The sequence below is a fragment of the Eimeria maxima genome, genomic scaffold (genome assembly GCF_000499605.1).
Source record: "Eimeria maxima Weybridge genomic scaffold, Emw_scaff402, whole genome shotgun sequence".
Lineage (NCBI taxonomy): Eukaryota > Apicomplexa > Conoidasida > Eucoccidiorida > Eimeriidae > Eimeria > Eimeria maxima.
This window is the reverse complement of record NW_013566481.1, coordinates 1-15,640: the sequence shown is the minus strand read 5'-3', so window position 1 is coordinate 15,640 and position 15,640 is coordinate 1. Positions and strand designations below refer to the sequence as shown.

The following is a 15,640-nucleotide window of genomic DNA, read 5'->3' as shown; positions in this document are numbered from 1 at the left end:
CTGTGTGTGCAAACCCTAAACCCTCGTAAACCCCAAGACATGCATACTTTCCCGTGCAGCGAGCAGCAAAAGGGTTTAGGGTTTAGGGTTTAGGGTTTAGATATTCTTCCTGCTGCTGCATCTTTATTGCATTGTTTTGTTTATTTATGTTATAAAATAAGGGTTTATTTCCTTAAAGACAATTTAGTTGCTGCTGATATTCTCTAGAGCTCCGCCCCACACCCAAACCCTAAACCCTAAACCCTAAACCCTAAACCCTCATTAATGAGGGGTGAGACAAGGGTTGCAGCTTCTGCCAATAGAAGAGCAGCAACAGATATTCATTTGCTGCTGCAGCAGATGCAGCAAAAGGATATTAAACAATTGGGATGAAATGCAGCGGCTGGTTGTATACAGCTGCTGCTGCTGTTGATGTAGCTGTTGTAGCTGCTGCAGTAGCTGCTGCTGCTGCTGCTGTTGCTGCTGTTGCTCTGCTGCTGCTGTTAGTTCAAGCAGTGCAGCAACTTGTATTATTGTGTTATATAAACACCTTAATTGATTTTCATTACCACCTTAAGAGGAAGGGCGTAGCAGCTGGTGGTGGTGGTGCTGCTGCTGCTAGTGCTGCTGCTGCTGCTGCTGCTGTTGTTGTTGGGCACTGCAGCTGCAGCAGAGTTGTTTGCTGCAGTTGAGGTGTATGTACACTGGAACGCTGCTAATACAATCAATACAAAAGCAGCAGGAGAATCAAATGATGGAGTATTAAAAGTGGTGCTGCAGCAGGAGCAGCAGCAGCAGCAGCACATTGCTTATATTAGGCGGCGGCGCTGCTGTTGCTGCAGTCGTTCTGCTGCTCCCCCACAGCTCCTGCAGCGGCTGCAGCAGCAGCAGCGGCGGCAGCAACAGCAGCAGCTCCATCTGTTCTGCTGTTTGTGCGTCGTCTGGGGGAATTCGGAAAATTAATTGAGATTCTGCTGCCGCCTGTTGTTTTGCGTAGGCTGCTTGATGGACTTGCAGCAGCAGCAGCAGCAGCAGCAGCGGCAGCAGCAGCAGCAGCGGCAGCAGCAGAATTCGTTTCCGCTATTGCGGAGACACCGCTCATCTTCTTTTCTTTGCAGGACTTCTAACTTTGCTGCCTCTGCTCTGTCGTCCCCCTGTATACACATTACTGCTCCGTCGCCCGCAGCAGCAGCAGCAGCAACAACAGCAGCAGCAGCAGCGGCAGCAGCAGCGGCGCCCCCCCGGTATTTGCTAGGAGAGCACCAGCATCTACAGTGACCAAAGCAGAAACAACACCAATTTTGCTCTAAAGTAGCGGTGCGGTATTCCCTGTCCGTGGCGAGCTGCTGCTGCTGCGCTACAGCAGCAGCCGCAGCAGCAGCAGCAGCAGCAGCAGCAGCAGCGACAGCCGCATCAGCAGCAGTTGCCCAGGCGCCGCCAGGGTATTTTCTTAAATCTTTGTAGCCCATCAGGGTGTAATACCCTGCTATTAGATAGCAGCAAATACAGCAGCAACAGTCGCTTCTGTAGCAGAAGCAGCAGAAGCAGCAGCAGCAGCAGCAGCAGCAGCAGCCATTGCTGCAGTCAACCGCCTTATCGTTGCTGCTTCCTCTGCCGTTATAAGACAGCGGATATATCGCGCTGTATAGCCGGTTTTTCAGCTTAGCAGCAGCAGCAACAGCAGCAGCTGCCGCAGCAGCCAGCAGCCGCAGCCGCAGTAACCCCTAACAGCAGCAGCAGCAGCAGCAGCAGCGGCAGCAGCGGGTAGTGTTAAACACTCCATTTCCGATCTTTAGATCTTTTGTGTTATTTGTGGGGAGCTTGCTGCCGCGAAGCATAAAGAGAGGGCTTTGCTGCTGCTGCTGCTGCTGCTGCTCCTGGCTGCTGCTGCTTAGAGGAGCAGCCATCCACAATGTCTGCTGCAGACACAGACACTCCTCCCCACAATGCTGGGCTGCTGAAGCTACAGCAGCAGCAGCAGCAGGGGCAGGAGTCTGCAGCTGATAAGTGCAGCTCGCAGCAGCAGCAGCAGCAGCAGCAGCCGAAGGCAATGAGCAGCAGCAGCGCTCCTAGCCCAGATTGCAAGCAGCAGCAGCAGCAGGGCAACGGCCGCTCTACGTTGAGGGCGGATGCCTCTGAATTTAGACCCCTGCCTAAGCCTACGACCCCACAGCAGCAGCAGCAGCAGCAGGCGGGTGCAGCAAACAGCATCTCCAACGAGAACAGCAGCAGCACCAACAACAGCAACAGCAGCAGCAGCAACAGCAGCAGCAGCAGCAGCAGCGGGAAAGCCTACCAGTTCAACCGCAATGCACAGGAGTTTGTGCCTGGTAGGCCGTATGTGTTGCCAGGTACAGCAGCAGCAGCAGCAACCCCTGTAGCAGCAGCACCAACAGCAGCAGGGTATGCATGCGCAGTGCAGCAGCACCCTGCTGCTTACTATGGAGCAGCAGCAGCACGTACACCGCATATGCAGCAGGGCTACTCCAACTATGGATACGCACCTGTGTATGCGTCACCGCAGCAGCAGCAGCAGCGCCACGTGAAGCAGCCAAGGCAGCAGCATCAGCAGCAGCAGCAGCAGAGAGGAGGACCGTCAGGTGTACATACAACACGTCGGTGGGGGCCGCAGCCAACACCAGGCTCTCCAGCTGCTTCTCGTACACCGCAGCAGCAACAACAGCAGCAGCCTTCACAGACAGTGCAGCAGCAGCAGCAGAAGCTGCCTCCTCCTCCCCCTCGAACTGGTGGGCTTGTTGCAGAGCAGCAGCAGCAGCAGTTGCTGCCAGGTGGCAGCTTCAGAGACAAACTTCTTAAGGGTGCAGCAGGAAAGAAGCCTAGCACCCCAGCGCAGCAGCAGCAGCAGCAGCAGCAACAGCAGCAGAAGGCAAAGGAGGCACCAAGATCCAAGTCTCCACAGCCGGCGCATCACCAGCAGCAGCAGCAGCAGCGGCAGCAGCAGGAGAGCCCTGTTGATGGCCCACGTGCTACCAATGGCTGCGTGCAGCCGCAGCAGCAGGAGCAGCAGGTGCAGTCACCTGCTGCTGCTGCAGCAGCAGCAGCACCAAAACCAGCAGCAGAGACACCAAAGCAGAGCACATGGAGCGATAGAGTTCGTGCTGCCAGCCCGCAACTGCAGCAGCAGCAGCAGCAGCAATCCCCAGCAGCAGCAGCAGATGCTTCCTTGAGACAAGAGGAGCTGAAAGCTCGGCAGCAGAAACTCGGCTCTCCTGCTGCTCCTGCAGCAGCAGCAGCAGCAACAGAAGGCTCGAGGTCTGCAGCAGCAACACCCGACTTCGGGGTTACCACCAGGAGCCCCAAGGAACAGGAAACAGCAGCAGCAGCAGTAGCTCCTGCCGCAGCAGCTCCAGCAGCAGCAGCAGCATCTCCTGCAGCGCCAGCACTTCCATCCCCGAGGTCCTATTCAGCTGCTGCTGCTGCAGCATCTGCAGCAGCAACTGCTTCATCGCCGAGGCCCTCTGCAGCAGCAGCAGCAGCTCCTTCATCGCCAAGGCCTTCTGCAGCAGCATCAGCATCTCCTGCATCTCCAAGGCCCTCTGCAGCAGCAGCAGCAACTCCTTCATCGCCGAGGCCCTCTGCAGCAGCAGCAGCGACTCCATCGTCGCCTAGGCCCTCTTCTGCAGCAGCAGCAGCAGCAGCACCTGCAACAGCAGCAACAACACCTGCTGCTGCTGCAGTACCAGCAGCAGCTGCAGCCGCACCGGAAGCAGCAGCAGCAAAGCCGCAACATGCGACTGCAACACAGCAGCAACAACGGCCGGTCTCAGCAGCAGCGGAGAGCAGCAGCAGCAGCAGCAGCAGCAGCAGCGGTTCTAGCTGGGCGGATAGGGTGAAGGCAGCAAAGGCAAAGCCAGCAGTGCCTGCAGCAACTGCAGCAGCAACTGCTGCAGCAAAACAGCAGCACCACGAGCAGGAAAGCAAGCAACAGGCGTCTGGCAGGCCAGGCCACAGCCAGCAGCAGCAGCAGCAACCGCAGCAGCAGCAGCAACGGCCGCAGCCACAGTGGCCAGTAAGACGCCATGCTCCTACGGCAGATGCAGCGGACAAGCAGCAGCAGAAGCCGCAGCACACCACAGAGTGGGGACGAAGAGCTGCAGCAGCAGCTGCTGCAGCACCTGGAGCTTCAGCACCGGCAGCTGCAGCGCCAACAGCTGCAGCACCAGCAGCAGCTCCAGCAGCACCAGCAGCACCAGCAGCACCAGCAGCACCAGCAGCAGCTCCAGCAGCTGCAGCACCTGCAGCACCCGCAGCAGCACCTGCAGCAACACCGGCTGCCGGACAAGCAGAAGGAGCAGCAGCAACACCTGCAGCAGCAGCACCTGCTGCAGCTGCAACAGAAGCTGTAGAGGCTTCTCCATCTCCAGCAACTACTGCTGCACCTGCAACTGAAGGTGCAGATGCAGCAGCAGCAGCAGCAGCAGCAGCAGCAGGTGGCAGTATGTCGTGGGCGATGCGTGCGCGCTTAGCTAAGGACCGCCCTGAGCCCGTTAAGCCGCAGCCATCGCCACCGCAGCAGCAGCAGCAGCAGCAGGCAGCAGCAAATGCTGGAGAGCAGCAGCAGCAACAGCAGCAGCAGCAGCATGCAGGAGGCATGCGCGGAGGCAGAGGAAGGGGAGGGATTATAAGGGGCGGCGGGGCCCCCTCTTCTTATGATACACATTGGGGAGACAGAGGCACCAGCAGCAGCAGCGGCCGCGGTGGGGGGCCCCACACCAGAGGCAGAGGGGGCCCCCATGGTGTACATGGGCAGCGGAGAGGAGGGTTTAGACAGCCGCAGCAGCAGCACCTGCAGCAGCTACAGCATCAGCAACAGGAGGTGCCGCAGGATGCAGCACACACAGAGCAGCAACAGCCTCAGCAGGAGCAGCAGCAGCAACAGCAGCCACAACCGCAGCAGCAGCAGCAGCCGCAGCAGCAGCAGCCGCAGCAGCAGCTGCCGAAACCTACGGGAGCATGGGCTGCTGGCTCTGCTCCTCTAGGACGCTGGGCTGTACCTCCTCCACGTCCTGCTGCTGCAGATGCTGCACCAGCAGCAGCAGCAGGTGCTGCAGCAGCGACGCAGCAGCAGCAACAACAACAACAACAGGAGCCTTGTGCAGCTCCTGTGTGGCCTAAGTCTAGACCGAACGTTAGACGACAGCAGCAGCAGCAACAGCAGCCGCAGCAGCAGCAGCAGCAGCAGACTGATACGCCTCTGTTGCCCGGGCAGTGGCAGCGCTTTGCATTGCCAGGAGCAAAGAGAGACACGGTGAAGGCTGGTGAGAAGCAGCAGCAACAGCAGCAGCAGCAGCAGCAGCACGAGCAGCAGCAGCAGCACGAGCAGCAGCTGCCGGAGAGCCCAGATTGGACAGAACCAACGCCGCTGCCAATGAACAGCAGCGCTGCTGCATCTAACTTTATGTCAAGGGAGAAGCAAGCGGCAGCAGCAGCAGCAACAGCAGCAGCAGCAGCAACAGCAGCAGCAGCAGCAGCAACAACACCAGCAGAACCTGCAACAATTGTTCCTGGTATGCTACGTGATGGCTTAGGACTTAACAAGACACCGACACCCCGGCAGCAGCAAGAGAGGCAGCAGCAGCAGCAAGAGCGGCAGCAGCAGCTGGAGAAGCAGCAGCAGCTAGAGAAGCAGCAGCAGCTAGAGAAGCAGCAGCAGCTGGAGAGACAGCAGCAGCTAGAGAAGCAGCAGCAGCTGGAGAGGCAGCAGCAGCTGGAGAGGCAGCAGCAGCTGGAGAAACAGCAGCAGCAGCAAGCAGCAGAGGAGAAGGCTGCTGCTGCTGCTGCTGCTTCTCGTGCTCGGTCGCCACGGCCTAGCGATAGACTAACGGTGCAAGGAGCAGCAGCAGCAGCAACAGCAGCAGCAGGAGGAGCACAGCGTTCTCGTTCTCCTGTTAGCAGCAGCAGAAAGGGACGTTCGTCTCCTGCAGTGTCCCCTAAACCCCCTACAACTAGGGGAGACAGCAGCAGACCAGCAGCAGCAACAGCAGCAGCAGCACCAGCTAGCAGCAGCAGCATGAAGAAGGCAAGCCCACGAGACGCATGGGGTGATGACGAGCCTGAGCAGTCATTCGTGCCTACTGCAGCAGCAGCAGCAGTTACTCCAGCAGCAGTTACTCCAGCAGCAGCAACAACACCAGCGGCACCGGCAACAGCAGCAGCAACATCAAAAGCAGCAGCAGGAGCAACAGCAGCAGGAGCAGCAACAGCATCTACTGCAGGATCATTATCCGGTGTAAAGGGTTCTCCTGCAGCAGAAAGAGCAATAGCAGCAGCAGCAGCAGAAGCAGCAGCAGCAGTAGCAGCAACAGCAGCTGCAGCTGCAGCAGCAACAGCAGCAGCAGCAGCAGCAGCAAAAGTATATTCTATTGGATTCTTAGCCAAAATAAGAGAACACCCTAATTGTAGACCCTTAAAGGTCGACGGTTTGCTGCACCTAAGGGAGGGAAACTTTTATTTACCCCAAGCAGCACCAACAGGAGGAGCAGCAGCACAGCAGCAGCAGCAGCAGCAGCAGCAGCAGCATAATCATCAACAACATGGTAGAATTAGACAGCAGCAGCAGCAGCAGCAGCAGCAGCAATTAGATCATAATGAATGGCAAAGGAAGCCAAGAGATACAAATCAGCATGATGATACAATGAAGAGCTTTGCTGCACTCAGGTAGGCACCTGCTGCTGCTGCTGTTGCTGCTGCTGTTCCTGCTGCTGTTCCTGCTGCTGTTGCATTTGTATGTACTAGAGTTGTATATGTGTGTCTGCTGCTGCTGCTTGATTTGCTGCTGCTGCTCGTTCTGAATTTTTCGTTCAATTTGCTGCTGCATCTCATTCTGTTGCTGTTGCTGCTGTTGCTGCTGCTGCTGCTGTTGCTGCTGCTGCTGCAGGGCTGGAGGAGGAGGTGGATCAGGTAATCGTATATCTTCTTCTTCCTTATCTTCCTTCTTTTATCAAGAAAGACCTCCTGATTTTGCTGCTGTTAGGAGGGAGAAACAAAAGACAGTTGTATTACCTGCACCATCTAAGGATTCATGGATTGTTACACAAGAAAAACAAAAAGAGTATATTCATGTTGCTCTTGCTGCTCCTATTGCTGCTGCTGATTGTTGTTGTTGTTGTTCGTGCTGCTGCTGTTGCTGTTGCGGTTATTTTGATGGGTTGCTCCTGCTGCTGTTGTTGTATTGCTGCTGCTGTTACTGCTGCTACTGCTGCTGCTGCTGCTGCTGCACCTATAACCCCTTATATAAACCCATTTTTTTCCGGGTTTTTTTGTGTAAATATTATATTATACTGTTTCTGTTGTTATTTATGATATGATTGCTGCAACAGGGATAGTCATTTATTATTACTTCGTCAATTAAAAGGTTTATTGAATAAATTAACCTTAGAAAGATTTGATAGAATATATAACCAAATTATATCTGCAGAAATAAAAGAAGAAAAAGATGTAAAAGCTCTTATGCAAATGATCTTTGATAAAGCTGTTGCACAACATCATTTCATACAGGTAATTCTTATTTTATTGCTGCTGTTGTTGCTGCTCCTGCTGCTGCTGTTGCTGTTGTTGTTGCTGTTGCTGATTGGTATTATTTGTGGCGGTTTTTGTGGTGTTTCTGCTGTTTTTTTGGTTTATTGGTGCTCGTTGCTGTTGCTGCAGTTGCTGCTGTCGTGAATACGGGTGTATGCAGCAGAGGGATAGTATATTCATTGTTGCTGCTCTTGTTGTTGTTGCTGCTGCTGCTGTTGCTGCTGCTGCTGTTGCTGCTGCTGCTGCTGCAGATGTACGTGATGCTGTGTGGTAAGCTGAAGAAAGACTTCCAAGAACTTCTTCAAGATGATCACCGCAGCACCAAATTCAGGAGGTACGAATTTGCTGCTGTTGCTGCTGCTGCTGCTGCTGCTGCTGCTGCTGCATTTGTTGTTGTTGCTGCTGCACCAGCATTTGCTGCTGTTATTGCATATTTGCTATTGCTTCTGTTACATTTCCTGCTGCTGCTGTTGCTGCTGCTGTTGCTACTACTACTACTACAGGATACTAATTGATCAATGTGAGGATTCCTTCAATGCAAACTTGGAGCCAATTGCTGTTCCTCCTGGTCTAAGCGAAGATGATGCTTATGAATTTGAACTTAATTATAAAAAAACTATGACCGGTAGGGTTTAGGGTTTAGGGTTTAGGGTTTAGGGTTTAAGGTTTTTGGGTTTCAGGCTAAGAACGAGTGTATAGAAGGGTTTATGCATGAGGGTTTGTTTCGGTTACGGGTTGGTGGAGGTAAAGGGAAGGGAGGAAGGGTTTCTTTTATTAGGGTTTTATGGATTAGTAGGTTTATATATAATGGTTTAGTGTTTCCGATGGTTTATGATTGTGTTATTAGGGTTTACGAGGGTTTACGAGGGTTTACGAGGGTTTAGGGTTTAGGGTTTATGAATATGTATGCAGGTAATATGATATTTGTCGGTGAATTATTGAAATCTAAGATGATATCCCAAGCAATATTATTGGAGTGTATAGACAGGTTATTGCAGAAACGTGCTGAATGTATTGCTGCTAGTAACAGCAAGGATCAAGGAATTCATCATGTAGAGGCATTATGTGCATTCTTACACACTGTTGGACCTTTCTTTGATAATCCGCAGGTAACAACTTTATTAGGGTTTAATTAGGGTTTATTAGGGTTTATTAGGGCTTATTAGGGTTTATTAGGGTTAAGGGGGATTTATTATGGCTGACGAGGGTTGGAGAGGGTTTGTCAGCTTACGATGGTTTATGAGGGTTTGCGAGGGTTTACGAGGGAGGTTGTCAGGGTTTGTCGTTGAGTGTTTAGTGTTAACTATTTAAGGTTTAGAATCGATTGGGGTTTAGGGTTTAGGGTTTAGGGTTTGGTGGCATCATGAGGGAGTGATTCATCTCATGACCATAAATACATGAATTTTGTATCATTTTTTCTCGTTTTTTTTCTAGGGTTTAGAAAATAAGGGTTTAGGGTTTAGGGTTTAGGGTTTGTGTCTGTATTTGTTTGCAGTGGCGTTTATATGGGGAGTTTTGTCGTCGTATGGATTTGGTGGCTTCTTTAGCTAGTGATTCATCTCTTCCTTTTCGTGTTCGTTGCTTAATGTCTGATGTCTTGGACTCTCGTGCTGCTGGTTGGCGTAGACACCCTGCACATAAGCAGGAGGGTCCAGCAACATTAGAGGAGTTGCATGCACAGCAGCAGCAGCAGCAGCAGCAGCAGCAAATGCAGCAGCAACAAATGCAATCACAGATGGGTGGAGGTGGTGCTGGAGGCAGCAGCAGCAGCAGCAATGCTTTTGCTGGTCTAAGAGATTCACATCGTGCACTGCAGCAAGAAGAAACAGGTTGGGCTGTTGCCTCAGGAAGAAGAGGAGGAGCAGCAGCAGGAACAGCAGCACATCCTAAACCACCACCAGCTCCTGTAAGTTGATTATCTAGACGACTGTCCTTTACGTTTAGGGTTTAGGGTTTGCTTTGTAGGGTTTAGGGTTTGGGGTCTAGGGTTTAGGGTTTGAGATCTAGGGTTTAGGGTTTAGGGTTTAGGGTTTGGATGTTATTCAGGCATCGAATTCTCTCTCTGGAATGGGAGGCAGCAGCCAGTCGGCATTCAGGTAACCTGCTGCTGCTGTTGTTGCTGCTGCTGCTGTTGCTGCTGTCTTAGGGTTTAGATGTGCTGTTGATCTAGTTCACGGGTTGTGAGGGTTTAGGGTTTATATAAACACCTAGATCTGCACTTGTTTCTCGCCGCCATTTCTGCTGCTGCAACTTTTACCATTGCTGCTGTTGCTGCTAATACTGGTGCTGCTGCTGTTGCTGCTGCTGTTTTTGCTGCTGCAGCCAGTTAGGCCGTATGCGACAGGAGCGTGAGAGAGACAGGAGACAGCAGCAGCTAGGAGGAGACCTAAAGAGAGTAGTTGGTGGAGAGACAAAGAGAAGTGCAGCAGAAGGAGAAAGAAGAAAGAAAAGAACAGAAACAAGGTAAGCATAAACCCTAATCAAGGGTTTAGTGTTTTAGGGTCTAGGGTTTAGGGTTTCTAGGACTGTATTTTGTTATTTCTGGGGTTTAGGGTTTAGGGTTTCATAAGTTGTGTTGTTATGTATAATGATGCAGCAGCACGGCAACGACCAGCAGCAGCAGCAGCAGCACAACACCAGCAGCACCAGCACCATCATCATCAAGCAGCAGCAGCAGCAGCAGCAGCAGCAGCAGCAATATAGATGAAGAACAAGCACGTATTGTTGCTCGTCGTGAATTTAGTGACATTGTTTGTCTAACAACAGAAGAAGCAGTTGATGTATTCACCTCCCTCTCTTATGCATCACAAGAGGCACAAAAGGTAAATAAATAAATTAAATAAATAAATAAATAAATAAATAAATAAATAAAAATTAATTTAATTAAGTATATTTAATTTGATGGGTTAAGGGAGCAGTTGGTGTTTCTCCTTCCTTTTCCTTGCTGCTGCTCCAGTTGCTGCTGCTCCAGTTGCTGCTGCTGCAGTTGCTGCAGCGTCTGCTGCTGTATTTGCTGCTGCATTTATACATATATGTATCTGTATTATTGTGTGTCTTTGCTGCTGCATGCAGGTGTTGCTGCTGGAGTTGCTGCAGATAGCAGCAACAAAATTTGCATCGGATAATCAGCAGCAGCAGCAACAAAGAAAAACTTTCTTTAAATTTATTGTCGCCCTCGCCTCTTCTCCTTCCTTCCCCCCCGACACACTCAAAATGGGGTACGATTTATTTAAAAATAAGGGTTTAGGGTTTAGGGTTTAGGGTCTGGTTTTTAGGGTTTAGGGTTAAGGGGCATGTATATATATGCATTTTTTGTGGGGAAAAGAGAGACGAAGGAGTGATTGTTTGCCTTATCTTCCGTGCTTCCCTCTCCTTACGGGTTTAGGGTATAGGGTTTAGGGTTTAGGGTTTAGGGTTTAGGGTTTGTGTACAGTTTGCGGGAGTTTATGGGTTTAAGCGGAGAAGGCGAAAGTCTTTACAAGGATTTGTTGATTGATACTCCTCATCTTCCTTCCTTTATTAAACAATTATTAGATACTATTGAAGGTATTTATTCTTATTTATTTATTTATTTATTCTTTTTTATCCCTTTTTATCCTTTTTATTCTTCTTTATTTCCTTTTCATCCTTTTTTCCTCTTTTTTTCCTTCATTTTAGTCTTTTTTGCCGTCTTTTTATCCCCTTTTGCTCTTTTTTTTTTTCTTTTTTTTTGTGTGCTGCATGCATTACTGCTTCTGCATGCGTTGCTACTGTTGCTGCATGTGCTGTGTTGCTGCTGCAGCGGCGGACAGAGACCGCCAGCTGCTGAGCACAGCAGCTCTGGACGACCTGCGAGGGCAGCTATGATAAACCCTAAACCCTAAACCCTAAGTTAGGGTTTACGTTGAGAAACCCAAACCCTAAACCCTCTCCTCCTTCAAGGGTTTAGATTGATGCCCTCGCCAACACCCCCCTGGATAAGGGTTTATATATCTAGCTAGATAGCAAACCCTAAATTAGGGTCTAGTTCAGTATCAATCCCTAAACCTCCTATACACCGGTTTAGGTTTATCTCAAACCCTAATTTAGGGTTTAGGCGCCTCGTATAAACCCTCATTATTTATGGGTTTAGAAGCATCTTAAACCCTAAATTAGGGTTTATGCGCATCTACAAACCTAAATTTGTGTCTACGTGTTTATTCAACATTAAGTTGTTATTCAGTGTTCCTTCTTATTTTTACAAACCCTTAATTAGGGTTTAGATATATCTCATAAACCCTAATTTAGGGTTTAGTTTTGTTCCAAGTACGGATATTCGTTTGAACAGTGCTAAACCCTAAATTAGGGTTTAGGGTTTAGCGAGTCGTTCATGTTTAGATAAACCGCGCTGTAAACAGCAACAAACCTTGTTTATAAGTTTTCTTGTGTAAACCCTAAACCCTAACAGCACACAGCAGAAATTGCTGCTGCTGCGCCTGCCAACGCAAGCAGCAGCAGCAGTAGCAGCAGCAACAAGAGCTGGTGCAGCAGCAGTGGCAGCAGCAACAACAGCTGGTGCAGCATCAGTAGCAGCAACAACAACAGCTGGTGCAGCAGCAGCAACAACAACAGCTGGTGCAGCAGCAGCAACAACAACACCTGGTGCAGCAGCAGTAGAAGTAGCAGCAGCAAGAACAGCTGGTGCAGCAGCAGCAAGAAACCATGCGGGGGCAGCAAAAACAGCCGCTGCAGTAGCAGCAGAGTACTAACTCTTCTACTGCTGTTGCTGCAGCAGTAACAGCAGCGCGATGAGCAATCACAGCACAAATAGCTGTTATAGCTGCAGCAGCAACAATAGCTGTAGCAGCAACGGCAGCAGCAACAGCAATAGCTGCAGCAGTATATCCAGCCAGTGTAAATTATCTGTTCTTTAGGGGTTTGTTGATGGGCTTGGTGCAATGTTTAGGCTTTGCGTTCTAGGGTTTAGGGTTTAGGGTTTAGGGTTTTGGGGTTAGGGCTGGACAGGTGGGAGCTTGTTGTCTTGTATATTTACGAATGAGTTGTTAGCTATGGTTTCATATACTAAACTAACAATATATAGAAGTATTATCTAGGGTCTAGGGTTTAGGTTTCAGGGTTTAGTGTTTAGGGTTTAGGGTTTGGGGGGAGTAGACCAGGAGCCCCCAATGGCGGTGTCTCATGGTGATAGGAGAAAAGAATAAAAATTACTTGTTAAATAAACAATGAATAGGAGTTAATAACTACAAAACCCTCGATATAAACAGTAAACCCTAAACCCTAAACCCTAAAACCTAAAACCCTGCGGCGCAGCTGGCTCCCCGCCTCGGCGTCCGCAACGTCTCCCCTTGGTGGTTAGAGGTTAGGGTTTAGGGTTTGGGGTTTAGGGTTTGCAGTTTAAGTTAATTTGTCTTTTCTTCTTTCTTCAGCACATGTGGTAAAGGGTTTTAGCTTTACTTCCTTCTGGTTCGTTAAACCCTAAACCCTAAACCCTAAACCCTCACCGCTAGACTCGGCTGTGTGCTGTATGTAGCAATCGAAGGCGACAGGCAGAATGGATTCTCAGCTGACCCCTAAACTCTAAACCCTAAAACCTAAACCCTAAACCCTAATAATCTTTAGTGCAGGCAGTTCTGTCTTCTTATTTCTTTCGAGGGTTTCCGTTATAGGGCGACAGCGGCGGTGTCTTGCAGGTAGGGACTTCAAACCCTAAACCCTAAACCCTAAACCCTAATTGGTGTGTTTGCGTTCAGGGTATACAAACGATGAGGGTTTATCTTTTTCTTTCTTTGGGGGTTTTGGGGGTTTTACCCTCGTGGGGTCTTAAGCTTGGTGAGACCCCTCAAACCCTAAACCCTAAACCCTTGGATGCTGCTGACGGCGCGAATGAGGGTTTTATTACTCAAGAGGAAGAGCTGGTGGTGCTGCAGCAGCAGGACGAGCAGCAGCAGCAGCAGCAAGTAGATGGTGAGGGGGAGTTAACAGAAAAACAGATGTGGGCTGCTGCAGAGGAGGCGCAGCTGCTTGCAAATGCAGCAGCAGCAGCAGCAACAGCAGCAGATGCAGCAGATGCAGCAGAAGAAGCAGCAGAAAATAATGATGAGGATGCAGCACAGAAGTTTGCTGCTGTAGCTACTGCAGCAGCAGAGGAGGCAGTATCCCTAGCAGCAGCAGCAGATGAGCAGCAGCAACTAGACTCTACATCAGCAGCAGCAGCAGAAGAAGAAGGAACAGCTCTACAACTGCAGCAGCAGCAGCTAGACCCTCAGCAGCAGCAGCAGCAGCAGGAGCAGCAAATGCCTAAAAAAATATTTGCCCCAAGAAGCATCCGCTTTGCTCATCCATCATCAGGCAAAGCCATCACCATTTACTTTCATAATGCCTATGGTAACCCTAAACCCTAAACCCTAAACCCTAAACCCTAGTCTGTCCATAAGAAGATAGAAGGTGTGTGTATGTAGGGGTTTATGTATTTGGTAGTCAGGAAACAAGGGTTTATCTTTTAGGGTTTAGGGTTTAGGGTTTTATGATGTAGCATTGTTTATTGTTTGTATTAAGAAGAGGGTTTTATGTGTAGGGTTTATTAGGGTTTTCTGCATTTTTAGGGTTTAGGGTTTAGGGTTTAGGGTTTAGGGTTTGTGTTTCAGAGCCATTTGAGGGTTTAAGCTGTTCGTCTTTATCCTCTACTCCTGACATTTGTCGTCAACATCCTCGTTGTTTTTATAATGAGGGTTTAGAGGGTTTAGACGAGGGTTTAGGGTTTAGTAGTTTAGGGAAAAAGTGTTTATTATCTCCTGGTTATCTAAATTTAGCATCTACTACTCTTTGTTATAGAACTGCAGATCTACCACAAACCCTAAACCCTAGCCCTGTATCTATAAGAGAGTTACAGGCAGTAACAGAGGATTTATTCGAAGAATTCGCCGTAAACCCTAAACCCTTCCTTGATGCCTTTGATCCTAATCAACCTGATAGCCGCAGCAGCCTCTGTTCTCTTGTTAAGGTAAACCCTCGAGAGTTTAGGGTTTAGGGTTTACACGAGGATCGTCAGGGTTTTGAGGAAATTTAGGGGCAAATGTGAGGGTTTAGGGTTTAGGGTTTACAGGAAATGGATTAGGGTTTGGGTTATCTGTATATATATATGGCTGGTGCAAGCAAAAATTCAGGATTAGGGTTTAGGGTTTAGGGTTTAGGGTTTGGAGTATTTTGTTTATATGTTTAGGAATTAGCAACAGAGTTATTGATGACGGAGAGAAATATTCAACCCTTGCCTGAGGATGCAGAGGTGCAAACCCTAAACCCTGATGAGGGTTTAGGTGGTGAGGTGCTACAGAGCTCATTAGGGTTTATTAATGGAGGAAACCCTCTGCAAAACATTCCTTTTTCTCGTCTTGTAAACCCTCAGCCACATAGCCAACTATCTAAACAAGACACTAAAGCCCCTGCAGGTATGCTCGAGGGTTTGCCGAGGGTTTGGGGTTTAGGGTTTAGTGCACTCAACATCTCCGTGTTTATGAACTCCTCCAATTAGAGAGATTCTTTTTATCGAAAGTTCAGGGTTTAGCCTCTTAGGGTTTAGGGTTTAGCTAGGGTTTAGGGTTTAGGGTTTACATTTTTTTCTTAGGAATTTCAATACATATTCCTAATAAATCGAATGCAAAAAATACGAATTGGTATAAATAGATTGACGTGTTCAAATTTTTAGGGTTTAGGGTTTATCTAGGGTTTAGGGTTTAGGGTTTAGGGTTTAGGGTTTAGGGTTTTTTTTTTTCTTAGGAAATTCTATCCATATTCCTGATAAATCGAATGCAAAAGTACGAATTGGTATAAATGGCTTTGGACGAATTGGTCGACTTGTTTGCCGAATTGCTATGCAGAGGCCGGATATGGTACATTTTTTCTTTTATTTATTTATTTAATTAATTAATTAATTAATTAATTAATTAATTAATTAAATATAATTAAATATAATTATATAGGAATAGAAACAAATACAAATAAAATAAATATAAATACATATGTATAATTAGATGTATTATGTATAATTATATATATTATATAATATATATATAATAAATATATAAAAAAAGTATATGTATATATACGTATACGTGTGCACGTATATATATATATATTATATATATAT

General features: G+C 48.8%; 2 protein-coding genes across 2 annotated transcripts; both read left to right on the top strand.

Annotated features, from left to right (window-relative positions):
• Positions 1 to 1,891: 1,891 nt before the first annotated feature.
• EMWEY_00031640 (MIF4G domain-containing protein, putative) lies at positions 1,892 to 6,661 on the top strand (the record flags this gene model as incomplete). The annotated part of the gene is made up of 1 exon (XM_013481732.1): positions 1,892 to 6,661. One exon carries the CDS (start codon positions 1,892 to 1,894, stop codon positions 6,659 to 6,661), a length of 4,770 nt encoding a protein of 1,589 aa, XP_013337186.1.
• A 1,117-nt stretch (positions 6,662 to 7,778) lies between these two features.
• EMWEY_00031630 (eIF4G-related protein NAT1A, related) lies at positions 7,779 to 15,383 on the top strand (the record flags this gene model as incomplete). Its single annotated transcript, XM_013481731.1, has 17 exons — positions 7,779 to 7,852; positions 8,022 to 8,143; positions 8,431 to 8,627; positions 9,014 to 9,424; positions 9,565 to 9,614; positions 9,841 to 9,981; positions 10,115 to 10,340; positions 10,591 to 10,736; positions 10,952 to 11,064; positions 11,989 to 12,238; positions 12,492 to 12,501; positions 12,633 to 12,678; positions 13,164 to 13,187; positions 13,402 to 13,881; positions 14,142 to 14,497; positions 14,717 to 14,813; positions 15,271 to 15,383. Coding segments are annotated over 17 exons (2,856 nt in total), but the record flags the coding sequence as incomplete, so codon positions are not given.
• Positions 15,384 to 15,640: the final 257 nt, after the last annotated feature.